Source organism: Macaca fascicularis, chromosome 8 (genome assembly GCF_037993035.2).
Source record: "Macaca fascicularis isolate 582-1 chromosome 8, T2T-MFA8v1.1".
NCBI classification, from domain to species: domain Eukaryota; kingdom Metazoa; phylum Chordata; class Mammalia; order Primates; family Cercopithecidae; genus Macaca; species Macaca fascicularis.
In genome coordinates this window covers 142,582,130-142,595,959 of record NC_088382.1, presented here as the reverse complement: position 1 = coordinate 142,595,959, position 13,830 = coordinate 142,582,130, and the positions used below count along the sequence as shown (strand labels likewise).

The window sequence follows — 13,830 nt, the reverse complement described above, 5'->3', positions numbered from 1 at the left end:
CCACCACCATACCCAGCTAATTTTTGTATGTTTAGTAGAGACGGGGCTTCACCATGTTGGCCAGGAGGTCTCGATCTCTTGACCTCATGATCCGCCTGGCTCGGCCTCCCAAAGTGCTGGGTATGCTTCTGTTTTTAGCTGTGATTGTGTCACCTTCTTCAAGGAAGTATTATTAATAATAAATATTAGGGGTGAGACACAAGTAGCTTACCCATTAGAAATAGATTTTTCAGACATGGGCACTTTATTTCTAATGGATATCCCCATCAGTTTTTGGAACGGCAGGCGGGTGTAAAAGTTCTTCACTTTATCCTCCAGTATAACTACATAGAGGAAGAAAGAAAATTCATTACTTAGAGATTTGCTATAGTAATGAAAATATGAGGACAAATGAGTAAAACACAGACTGAAAGTTTCTAATTAAAGATGACATATTTAATTCATATTAACTCTCAGTTCCTATCCCAAATCTCACTAAAATGATGGTAAGTCCACAAGGACAAAGATTTTTTTTTTTAAGTGGGGACACAGCAACAAAATGTTGGAAGCTAGAAAGCATATGGAGAAATAAAAATAGGCCTAATAGACCAAGAAAACTACTCAACTTTTCTGTGGGAAGAACCAAGAAGCAATGCCATCTGCCCTCTGGAATCCCACAAGGTTTCAGTATGGTAGCCCTGGGGGTGAAGGTGGCCCAAACAGAAGCACTGGCTGGAATCTCTTTAAGAAGCTATTTGGTCTCTAGATGCTCTCCTCTGCTCTCCACAGCTGACAAAAGCCCCCTCCCCACCATGGAAGAAGATAGAAGGTTCATTTTCTCGAGAGGATCTCTTGGGTGCATCAGGTACAGTCCATGGCGTGAGCACTTCACTGAAAGTAGGAGATTCTTTCAAGTCAGTCTGCATAATGAATATTGAGGTGTCCCCCCCGACATTTTCCAAATTTATTTGGTGCCCAAACCACCAGCAGCCAGGCTCATGCCCCAAGGCCAGGTGTTGAGAAACTCCTCTGAAGGAGGAACCTGAAAATACTGGCGTGAGGAATTCCCCAAAGGGCAACCCAACAGGATTATCCCTCAGAGAAACCCAGAGTTGACAAGTTCCCACCACACATTTGGGGCTGCCCAGTCAGCTTGTGGACCGCTTTGACACTGGAGTGGAAAAATAAGGATCACTGGACATCTGAGAAAGGCCTCCACTGATGAAGATAGAACAGTAAATGAAAGGTGACAACATCTGGAGAAAACAGACTGTATGGGGTTAAAAAATCTCCAAAAATATGGCATCATTAATAGACTGGGAGAGAAAATCACCTTCTATCTTGTTAAAGTCACTGCTGCTGACATTCTCTGTAGTATACAGCCAAATGGAATTCTGATGCAGGTATTAAAGGTGGCTCTCTTAGGAGAGGATTATTTCCTATTGTCAATTTGATGCAGTTCTAAATGGTTTCACCTCTCTACAAGGAACATGAATAACTTTACTTTTAAAAGAAGAAGAAATTAGTTTTAAGTGTGAATAAACATTTTGGATTTTATTTTTTTAAAGCCTACTTCTGCATTGAAATATTGCCCCAAATAATCCTGTTTCATATTTTTTGTATAAACTGAGACAATTATGCAGTAGCTTATTGATTCTAACCCTGAAAGTTTGGATCCATGTTCCATCTTCTTGAAACCAATAAAAGTATAAAGAAAATGTTTTTTAAATAAGAAACTAATCTGGATATTTCTAAAACCATAGAGCCAGCAGAACACTGGAAATACAGTTTATGCAGATCCCTCCAAGTGCTCACCTTTCTTCTGGAACAGGGCCTTTGGCCTCTGGGGCAGGATCAGTCTGCATCCCTGGGCATTGGACTCCAAGATGTCATCACACACCTGTGCCTCTGGGTAGAGGGTGCAGGTGAAGTACAAGGATGCACTCTCTGTTATTTCTGCAAACTGACAGAAGGAGTGCTCCTGCACACAACCTACAGGCAAGACAGTAGTGTGATTTTAGTTCTTGCATGGTCTACAGGGGAGAATAATCTCTACAGGATTATCTGGGGTGGAGGGAATGGCTGGTGGAGATGCCTCCTAGTTAGGGAAGAGGCCTGAGACTGTCATGATCATCCAGTCTGGAAGGCCCATGCAAAAGCCCTGGGGTTCTGATAGCTGAGGAGGGAGATATGTGCTCCTGAATAAAGGGAGAGTCAAAGGCATAAGGGGAAAACCTCAAACTCAGCAATACAAGAGGCAAAAGAGTAATATTCCATTGGATCCACCCATGGCCATCTCAGAGGGAGTCAAGATCTGCAGACCAGAGGCCATGCGACTGTAAAAACTGTGAACTTTTGAATGGTCTCCTTGTACCTGTACCCAAGTCAGCCTATGCCCCTGGTATATATGAGCTCCCCAAAGGCTAGGAACATGGCTGATTTGATTCATTTTAGGTGTTCTCTTCCATCTCCAAAATCAAACACAAAACTTTGAATATAACACATACTTAATAACTGCCAAATGGATGGATGGATAGATGGACGGATGGATGGATAGATGGATGGATGGATGAATGGATGAGATGGATAGATGGACGGATGGATGGATGGATGGACGGACGGACGGACGGACGGATGGATGGATGGATGGATGGATGGATGGATGGATGGATGGATAGATGGGATGGATGGACAGATGGATGGATGGATGGACGGACGGATGGATGGATGGATGGATGGATGGATGGATGGATGGGATGGATGGAGAAACAGGTGGATGAAGATAGGCTCTGGGAACAGAGTAGAGATTACATTGTAACCTTCTAGAAAATAGGGGTTATGTGCTATCTTTCTTTTATATCATCCATGGCACTAAGAGTGCAGTGATCCCTGAGTTATGACACAATATTTGACCTTATATGTTTCTCAGGAGTTGCCATACTAGGTCTGTGATGCCTGACTACAGGGTCTGGAAGAAGAAGGATGAGGTCTAAGTATACTTACGAGAAAGGCACCACAGGTTTGCCTGCTGGGCTGAAAACAAGTGCTTGAAAAGCCAGTGCTTCTGGCTGGGCAGTGATCGATTTCCATTGACAATGACCTGGTCAAGGTCCACAGGGGAGAAAAGATCTGTTGTCAAACCTGAAAAAGAAGCAGAGGGTCCATTTCCTGCACCTTTATCTCTAGTGAATATGAGAAAAACACAAGAAAGAAACACACACACACACAGAGAGAGAGAGAGAGAGAGTCAGAGATAGAGACAGAGACATTTTTATGCTGTGTGAAACTAGAGCAGGATTGAAGTCAGTAGAGCTGAGAGTCTGGTCAGACAGGAATAGTTCAGAAGGCCCCAGGAAGTACTAAAAATTATGGGATGGCAAAATCTTAGAATCTAGGTTTGGATAAAGTCTTGGAAGTTATCTAGTCTACCTTTTCACTGAATGCAGAAGTTTTTCCCTGGAGACCTCTGGCAAATGCCTCTATAGCTCCACATGACATCACTGTGCTGACCACAGCAGCCCACTCCATCATTAGGAAGTTGTATAGTCAAGTCCTCTTTTTGTAACTTTGAGCCACTAATCCTTTTTCTGTCTTCTGAAGTCACATGGAAGTCCAGCCTCTCTCCCAAATGGTAGTCTTCGTCTATAAAGTCAGCTTTCAGCTCCACTTAACCCAAACTTGAAAGTTTTAGCTCAACCATTCCCTGAATCTTTCTTCAGGTATTCATATGCCGTGATCCCAGCTCTTCCTGGGGTCCCCACTGCCTATGGAACAGAAATCCAGGTTCTTTTCTTAATCTGGGCTCTACCTGCATTTTGAGCCTCACCTCAGATTGTCTTGATTTGCACTCCAGCAGCACAACAGCCCTGCTAACTCTCTAGCTCATCACCACGCTGTGTGCAGTTCCCATGCAATTGCTCATGCTCTTCCCTCTGTTGACTCAATCTCCATTACACCCTCCTCTCCCACCCAGGTAGTGCAGCTTGTGCTTCGAGGATCAGCTTTGATCCCTCCTACTCTGATGTCCTGTGGTTCTCTATAAAGAGGTTCTACAGGGCCAAGGGTCCCAACACCCAGGCCCAGTGGGGACAGCTCCGTATCCTTGGAGGGCTCTGTCTTCAGGGGGACGTACAATGGTGGCATGAGGCAGATCAAGGAGATGAGCTAGGGAATGTTTGAAATGTCCATTCATTCAGGGCTCTGTATACGGGGCACTACATCCCCTATACACTTCCACTTTGCTGTGGACTTGGGCACTGCACTTTCCTTGTCAGTGCTTGTCAGCAGCCACTTTCCACACTCCATAAAGCAGGCTCAAGGAGACTGAGCTTCTTCACTAGAAAGAACCACTGGACAGGATAAAGGCTTTACGAGCACTTGGCAAGATCAGAAGTCTGGTGCTGGCACAGACCCCAGAGACCATGTTTCCACCTCAGCCTGCATCTTATGTGATTGTATGATGGTCAGTTCCCATGCCTGTTTCCTCACTGAGCCATGCCTGGCACAAGCAGAGACCTCAGAGATCATATTGCCTCCCCAGCCCTTATCTCACATAATTGCATAATGGCCAGTCCCCATGCGAGTCTCCCCATTGAACCATGCCTGGCACAAAGTAGGAGCTCAGGGAGATCACAGATTGCCCTCAAGACAGCAACGTAAGGGAAGAGAAACAAGGCAGCAGGACTGAAGGCACACCTGCTCTTGGAGCCTTAGCACAGGTGTTCCCCTTACCTGGAACACCTTTCCTCAGGTGTACCCGTGAGCACCTGGCAGATCCTTCTGGCCTTCTCTGAGAAACCTTTCCTGACCCCTGCAGGCTGCTAGCATTCCTTCTCCTGCATTTTCACTGCACCTAACACCTGTCCACATTGCACCCCTTCATTGTCATGCAGTGACTGGCACATGGAATTCTCACTAGTCTGTGAATGTCCAAGGCCAAAGCCACGTGTGCACAAAAATGTCTGCTGGATGAAAGAATGAATACTGTAGCCACTTCATCTTATACCTGGTTTACATGCCATATTAGATAAAGTCATTTCCTACTTCTCTTAAAACTACGTGCTCTCCTTAAAAGCAAGGAGACCAATCACTTTTGTTGGCTTCCTGGGTTTGTCTCAAATATTCAGACTGATGGGAGTAACTTGGTACACAAAGGGGAAGATTCCTCACTGTCCTCTGAATCAGAGAGGCCATTCTCATGGACCCTGAGAAGCACCCTCCAAGTAAACAAGCATGTGGAGACACCACTGGGCCTGGACTCAATACGATTTATTCTCCAGGCACTTTATCTCCTTGAGCCCAGGAATGCAATCAACCAAGAAAGGGAAAACTGAGCTGAGCCTTGTCTATTCACCCTGACTCCCTGCAACGTCTCCAGTGGGGGCCAAGCTCCCCTTCTAGGGGAGAGGGAAGAAAGCGGGGGTGGGGGGAGCATCCTGTGTGAATCACGCGAGAGTTTTGCAGATGCTGCCCTAAAGTAGTGTGTGATGATGGATTTGACAGAACCTTCCCAAGTGCCACTAACTCATGTACATTTACATTATCATGAGCTGTGTGGCTGCCCCTCAAAGGCACTGCCAAGGTTGAGGATCACAAACACAATGCCTGATCAAGCAAGGGAGGGCAGGGTGCTGGGCATTTTTTAGGCATGTGTTAAGTACCAGGCACTGTGCCAAGTGTTTGCTATCTAATGGGATAAGAGGTAGACACAATTATTTTACACATGAATCCAAGGCTGTTAGCAGGGAAGCAAATTACCCATGGCCGTGCACTAAGGCATGAAGTCAGTAGCAGAATTGTGGTTCAAGCTCTAGTATCTGCTCTGTAATGTGATGCTTTTTCCCTTGTACCATGCTGCCTTCCTGTGCCTGCAGTCTGATCTGGCTCTCCCTCTTCTTCTTCCCTTCCCCTTCCTTCTTTCCTTCTGCTCCTACTCCTATTCCTACAGTGTGTCCATGCATGCAAATACACACACACACACACACACAGACACACACACACACACACACACCGCAGACCACAGGTGGATGTCTTGTCTCCTGGTCCTTGCTAGCCCATATTGAGCAGCTGATCTCCCTCTCTCTCTGAGTTTTAGCTCCACCTCAGTAATAATAATCACAGACTCTGGAGGTAGAGAAGTCCCAGATAGTACATATGTACTGTTCCTATTCAGTTTGGAATCATAGCTTTCACTGTGTGCATGACATGCAAAAGATTCTAATAGACATGCCATTCATTAAACAATTTCAGAATATTTACACTTTGTTTATACTCTTCAAGGTTGACATAAGCGAAGCCCATTGGCCACAGTCAGTTGAACTTTGCTCTTTGTTTCTTTTTTCAGGTTTTGTTATTATGGTTGTCTTCATTTCCAGTAACACTGATGGATTTGCAGTGGTTTTGCCTTGCTTTCTATGCCAATTGCCCATCTGAGGAGCTTCCCATATTTATAAGCTGGATAACTGGGTTAGAAGATTAAAGGAGAGTCCATAGATACAGAATACAGTGATGTCAATATGTCCGTTCATTGATTAAACTCTTGGTGCCCCCATTTAGTCTCTGCATTCAGACACCCAAGTATGTAAGAAGGTTTTGGGTTCGTACCTGTCTCTGTTGGAGATGCTGGTCTTGGCACTGTGTCTTTTCTACATCCCATAGACTCGGGCCGAGACCCCATGTCAGAATCTAGGGGAAAAAAAAGAGTTGTTGCAATGTTGGGGAGAAGGGGTAATATTCCACTGGTCAACAAAATGGTAGTAGCAATGTGAGAAAAATCAGGGCCTAAAGCCAGGTGCCTTAGATAAGATCTGCAACAGATGCCCTGACATAGGTCTGCACTCTTTTTATATGGAACATCATCCAACCTCTCAATGATAGAACAGTCATTATCTGTGATATTGAAATCATTAACATATGCAAAGCCCTTTCAAATTAACAAAATATGCTCATAAATATTGCTATTTATAACACCCTATGTAGGTAGGGAACAAGATTTCCATTTTACTCTTGAGAAAACTGAGACTTAGAATGGCAAAATAATTTATCCCAGACCACTCAAGTGTCCAGTAAATGAATTAGAAATTTTAAAAATGTAACTAAATGTTCAAGTCAGGTACAGGTCTTCCATGAAAGCGAGTGAGGCTGTGGTGGCACAGGTATTAGGCAGGGCTTAAGGCACTTCCCTGTAGTGTAGCAAATGTCCTGGAGAAATGTAAGTCCCTGATTTTTCATCAGCTAACACTTTATCAGAAATTTCTGATAACTAGGAAGTGCTGGACTTGGGACCTCCTATCAGTGTCTGGTCTTGACCCCAGGATCTCCCAGGCCTCCCATGGGCATTTCACATACCCTCTCCAAGTCTCATTTTCCTTGTCTGGAAAATGAATAAAATATCAGCCCCTCTTTAGACTTACCTTATAGGTATAATTAAATAAGAAAAGTAGTACATGATCTCATTTTATCTCTTTAAAATGAAAATGATGGTAAACACCTTCCTTTTCATTTTCTCCTCTCCCTCCTCTTCTCCTCTTCCTCCTGCTCCTCTTCTGCCTTCCGTGTTCTCTTCATCACCACCACCCCCACCAACATTACTCAGCAGGTATTATATGCACGACACTGTTTTGTGCATTGATGCACTATTGCTCAGGCAATTCTGAGGCCAGTGACATCTGTATCACATGCTACCCATGGGGAATCTGGGCATGAGGGACTGGTCCATGGGCTCCCAGGCACATGAGTGGGGATTGATAGGACCAGGATTCACATCCTGTCATTCCAAGTCTGTGCCTTCCTGCTCCTTCAGTTTATCAGCATATAGAAGCAAATCACCAATCCTCTCTTGGGACACTGAAGATCAGCGAGGACAGATTAGAGGAACAGGAAGGAGGTAATATGTGGTCAGGGGCCTTTTTTCATGCCTCTCACCCAGTACATATGGCCATGACCTGTGATGGGCCACTGCTCTATCTGATCCCTCCTGAGGCCAGAACCCTTCAAGAGTCAGGACTGTGCCTCTCATCTCTCTCCTAAACGCCTTTCATTTTCCCTGGGTCTGAGTAGGCACTTGGTCAACATTCAGAAAACTCGAAGGAGGACAAAGAAGCAGAAGGGAAGTGCCAAGCGGGCGTGTTGTCGGACTCTCCATTTTTCCCCCACTCTGTCCCACAGTACCATTATCTCTGAGCAGGAGTTCAGGGCACTACCTGTCTGGGGTCCTGTCCCCAGTCCCTGGGCCTCAGGGTGAAAGGCACATGGGGCTGAGTCCCCTTGGATAAATGCCTCCTGTGCTTTGCAATGGCCCTGAACTCCCCTCCTAGGAACAAGAGTGTCTTGTGGTCAGCGAACTTTATCTCACGGGAACCTAGTGCTTCCTCCCTCCATTCCTTCTTGGGTTTCCACAGTATTCATTTTTCTTTTAGACTTTGGTATCTTATCTGATGAATTGGAGCCCTTCTATTACACAGAAAGTATGCATTTGGAAACTGACTCTCTACCTATTCCTCTATGGAAATAGAGTGCCCTGTGAATGGGAGGTGGTGCCAGACAATCTCATGTAATCAGCATCCTGCTAACCCCCCTCTTCCACCATGGAGCTCACCTTTCCAGAGATAAACCTGCTGAAAATTGGTAAAGGTGTCTTGAGTTCCTTCTAGGGGTGTCAGACCTGCAAAGGAAGATGTTTATTTTTATGAGGTTGAGTGTGCTGTCACTGGGTACCCACCATTACCATAATAGCCCCATCTCCCTTGACACAGGCTCTTCCTAGGCCTGAAAAATGTGCTTCTGATGCAAGGTGTAACCCAGAAGCTTCTTGCAACTCTATTCCAGCTCCCTGGTACAAAACCAGAGCTGGTAAGACATTGGGTGTCATACTCAGGGCACCAAAGGGACTACTTCCGTGAGGGGTTGTGAACCTATGACTCAGGAGTCACTTAAGGAACTGGAGATTGGCTTGAAGAAAGCAAAGCTCCTGGGACACTCGAGGGCTGTGTGAGTTTCCCACATCACTTAACTCCTCAGAGACCCTTGCCTCATTGGTAAATGTGGACAGCGATTTATCCTCTGCAGTCCTCAACATTTGATAGGCAGCCACTTGTTGGCAGCTGCCGCGACTCAATTGATTACTAATATTATCTGATTTTCCTTTCTAGCAAACTGTTCTCCCCCGGATGCCATTCTGGATGAGACCAGACTTGCCACACCATTTCCTGATGGTCAGTGCTGCCTCTTTTGCCCCTGCTCAGTCTTCAGTTCCTTTCAAATTCCCTGTGACATGGAAGGTGAAGGAAATAGCCCAGATAGCAGAATCTGGAGGCAAATAAGCCCCATGCTACAGGAGAGGGCTGGCTGACGCCTGAGACATCGAGATATGACTAAATTTTGTTTTTAATTATTATTAGGAGCTAGTTTTTATATAACTTTTTTAAAATTTTTATTTTATTTTACTTTAAGTTCCAGGATACAGGTGCAAACCTTTGTGCAGGTTTGTTACGTATGTATACATGTGCCATGGTAATACGCTGCACCTATCAACCTGTCATTTAGGTTTTAAGCCCTGCATGCATTAGGTATTTGTCCTAATGAAGAGCTAGTTTTTTATAAACAGTTATTACCATTTACCCAACACTAGCAGGGGTGTCCAAGGGAGAGAATACAGTCATGGGTTCTTAGTTTCTGTCTCCGGTTGGGCCAGTAAAGCCCCTTCCTCATCACTCTTTTCCACTTATCACTAAAGACAGAAACTAAAAACCATGGTGTCAGACTACTAAAAGCCTAAAACAAAACAAAACAACAACAACAACAGGTGGATTGGACAAGCTTGCATGAAAACCTTCCATATATTACCTAATTTAAAACTCACAGGCATGCTATAAAGTAAGGTCCCCAATTTCCAGATAAAGGAAGGAAAGTCAAGAAAGGTTAATGCCAGAATTTAAACCCCACGTATTTGGCTTCAAATCCCATACTCCTTCCTAACCACCACACTAAGGAGAGGATAATATACAGCCATGCATCTCTTACCAACCAGGATATGTTCTGAGAAATGCAATTTTGTTGTTGTGTGATCATAAAGTGTACTTACATAAGACTAGATGCTCTATCTACTTTTATTTACATATATTTTTTCATACAAAAACACAAATGTCCCAGCATCATTACTGAATATCAATCATTTCCCCTACTTGATCTGAAATGCCAGTATCAAGTGCTATGTATCAGGTTTCTATTATTATCCATTATAATCTTATGGATTCATCTTATAATCTTATTCTCCATTATAATCTTATGGGACCACCATTACATGTGTGGTCCTTCATCGGTCAAAGTGTCTTTTTGAGGTGCATGGCTGTACTTCAGAATTCTGTCCATCTGACATGGCAAAAATGTTAAAGGTGTTGTGTTTAAAGAGATGTGAACTGAACTCTCTGGAAAACTCGGCTATCAAAGTGACAAGTCCCCCCCCCCACCCCAGGGCTGACCATGTTCTAGGACATAGAGGTCAGCCAAAAATACTGAGTTGCACTTTCATTTGATTTTACTTCTGAAATGGGAATGAACAATGGTGCTAGAACTTCTCAGACTGTGCAATGTTGGGATGTTTCTCTAAAGGATCCACTCAAAATTCTGTCATAGCCTTCTTTAGAAGGTGAAAGTTTTTTATAACAATTTGGGCAAGCGAACACCTATGGCATCTGAAAGATGTAGACTTGGATCTCTGCAATTACTGGACTTGTCCTCCACACTGCGGAGAAGACCTCACCATATACTCCTACTGCAACAACACAGAACCAGTGGTTGCACACCTGCTCAGTTTGTGTTCCGTTTTCACTCTCTCCTCATGATATCATCATTTGCTTATTTCAAAGCTCAGACTATGGGGTTTTAGACTTTGTCACAAGGGAAATCAGATACTTTTTTTTTTTTTTTTTGAGACGGAGTCTTGCTCTGTTGCCCAGACTGGAGTAAAATAGCATGATCTCGGCTTGCTGCAACTTCTGCCTTCCAGGTTCAAGAAATTCTCCTGCCTCAGTCTCCCAGGTAGCTGGGATTACAGGTTCCCACCACCATGCCTGCTAATTTTTGTATTTTTAGTAGAGACAGGGTTTCACCACATTGGCTAGGCTGATCTTGAACTCCTGACCTCGTGATCCACCTGCCTTGGCCTCCCAAAGTGCTGGGATTACAGGCATGAGCCACCACGCCCAACCTTAAATCTTTTCATACCCAAATCTATTGATATACTGATTCTTTAAAGATAGATAGATACACCATATGTAGATACATATATAGAGAGATAGCTATAGATATACCCTATATATTCATATAGGTAATACAGATGTAAAGTGAATAACATATTAAAAATACTTTTGGTCATGCATTATAATTCTTATTTAGCCTGTAAAAGTTAAAGAAACATTTATCTCTAGAGTATTGTATTGCTCTCAAGTCTAAGGCTGAAGCCAATGACCACATTAAGAAGCAGTTTACCATGAAATACATTTTCAGCGATCTGGATGAGACTGGAGACTATGATTCTAAGTGAAGTAACTCCGGGATGAAAAACCAATCATGGAATGTTCTCACTGATATGTGGGAGTTAAGCTATGAAGACGCAAAGGCATCAGAATAATCCAGTGGACTTTGGGGACTTGGAGGGAAGGGTGAGAGGGGGGCAAGGGATAAATAACTACCAATAGGGTGCAGTGGATGCTGTTCAGATGATGGGTGCACCGAAATCTCACAAATCACCACTAAGGAACTTACTCATGTAACCAAACACCACCTTACCCCAATAACCTAAGGAAAAATAATATACACGTGTGTGTGTGTGGTGTGTGTGTGTGTGTGTGTGTGTGTAGTTTACCATGAAATAATTGGGGAATTTGGATTATGGTCCCTCAATACAAATACAAATTCAGTCACATCCCCTTCCTAAGGGGTATGCCTGCCCCTTCCTAAGAGCAGTATCCTTAGGAAATGCCAAGAGGAAGGTCTTTACCTCTCAGTAGTCTCAGTGTCTGACTTGGGGAGAGTCGGCGGTGAGTCTTTCACTCTGTCTGAGACTCTTATTTTTGTCGGTATGTGTGTCCTGTTTTACATAATGTAAAAAATTACAGGTGCCTTTCATTACTCAGAGACAAACGGGTGCTTCCCGCAGGTGCACGTCAGTTTAGGACTGTATTTTTGGCCCAGAATGTACTGAACTGTGATAGGAAGCAGACCCTCTTATACACTCTGTCCATCTCAAGGCAACTGAGCCTTGGGTCTGCCAGCCTGGGAAATATGCTGTCTTAAGTTTATCCTTGGTTTTTGCCTGTTTCAACACAATTTAATCCAATGGAATTCAACTAAATTTAGCACATGTATGTAGAGTGCCTTGGTAGGTCCAGAAAGTCACCTGACCAGCATCTACAGAGATTATTGTGTCCTGGGAAGCACCTTTGTCAATCACCACAAGGAAAGCTGTAACCCCTTGGTAGTCCTAATTATTAAAATAATAATTAACATCTATATTTATTTATATAATATATATTAATATAATTATTAATATAATAATAATATCATATAATTATATATAATTAATATAATGCCAAGTCTCCATAGGAATACATAGAGAATACTGGGTAAAAGAAAGAATGTTGTTCTTCTTTCTCTTACCTTCCTCATCTCTCATTCCCATCTCTACATCCAAACTCACTTCCTCCTGCTTTCTAAATCAGTTAATAGGACCATCTGCTTCTTGGGTCATCCTTGACTCCTTCTCCATCAGTCTCTGCATCCATTCAGACTAGTCCCTAAACTGTTCTTTAATCTTTCCTCTCCTCTGAACCCTTCCTCTCAGCTCAAGCCTCAGCACATCTCCTAACTCCATTAGGCTTTAGCTGATCCCCACCTAGGCCTTGACCTTGGCCCCCTCCCATCCCTCAGCCACACAGCCCCCAGGTACTCATCCTGAAAGACAAACCTACCTTTGGTCCTGCAGGAGCTACAGGGATGTCAGAATTCAGTTCCTTGCAATCTGGCTCATGACAGCCTCATGCCCTAATCTGTCTCCAAAGTGCTCACCTCCCAAGTCACATTGAATGCTTGCTGTCAGACCTCTGCGTCGTTGCATGTATTTTTCTCTCTGCCTAGAACCCTGTTCTGTTTCACTTGATTGACCTCTACTCATTCTTTCAGAATCAGGTTCTGCATCACCGCCTCCTGAAAGGCTTCCCTCAGCTCTCCAGCTGGTCACAGGTCCCCCTCCTCTGGGTTTGCAGTATTCAGAGCTTTTCTTTCTCTCCCCTTATGCCTGGTAGATACTGTCCAGCTTCCTGAACATACTGTAAGTCCCTTCTTTATATCGCCCATTCCCCCAGCACAATTCTTGGCACAGAACTGGGGTTCAGTATATAAATAAATGCAAGGCTAAATGAAGGAGGGAGAACAAAACAATGAATGATACTCAAAGCCCACCAAATAAACACAGAGCACTGCCCTCCCACGCATCAGAAGGTTAGCCCCAAATTAGTTTTCCTAAACAGATTTCTGACCCCTTACTCCATTCCCCAAAATTTCCCTAATAGAATACTGATGACTGTAAGAAGGTATAGAGAACCCAAGCAGCATCGTTCCTCCTCTTCTCTGATAAATGGTCATAGTTTGACTGCCTAGAAAATACTTTCATTTCTTCCACAATAACTGAGTTATCCCTGCTATACACACAGGCCTCCAGCCCCTGATTCAGGGTCGCTGCCCCTGTGATCAAGGCTGCAGGAGCACAAACACACTGAGAACTTGAGGGTTTGGGCACAGAACCTGATTCTCCCGCATTGCTGGGTGTGCCGTGGTCTTTACTCAGAAAACTTC

The 13,830-nt window shown here is 44.0% G+C and overlaps 1 protein-coding gene across 1 annotated transcript in view; it reads right to left on the bottom strand.

The window, feature by feature from the left end:
• Positions 1 to 13,830, bottom strand: part of TG (thyroglobulin) — a 275,111-nt gene that overhangs the window by 169,603 nt on the left and 91,678 nt on the right. The window contains exons 28-32 of the mRNA XM_045398722.3: positions 8,576 to 8,641; positions 6,583 to 6,663; positions 2,983 to 3,120; positions 1,795 to 1,971; positions 212 to 323 (exon numbers count right to left, since the gene is read on the bottom strand). Of these exons, the coding sequence (XP_045254657.2) occupies positions 212 to 323; positions 1,795 to 1,971; positions 2,983 to 3,120; positions 6,583 to 6,663; positions 8,576 to 8,641 (574 nt within the window). The remainder of the gene's footprint in view (positions 1 to 211; positions 324 to 1,794; positions 1,972 to 2,982; positions 3,121 to 6,582; positions 6,664 to 8,575; positions 8,642 to 13,830) is intronic.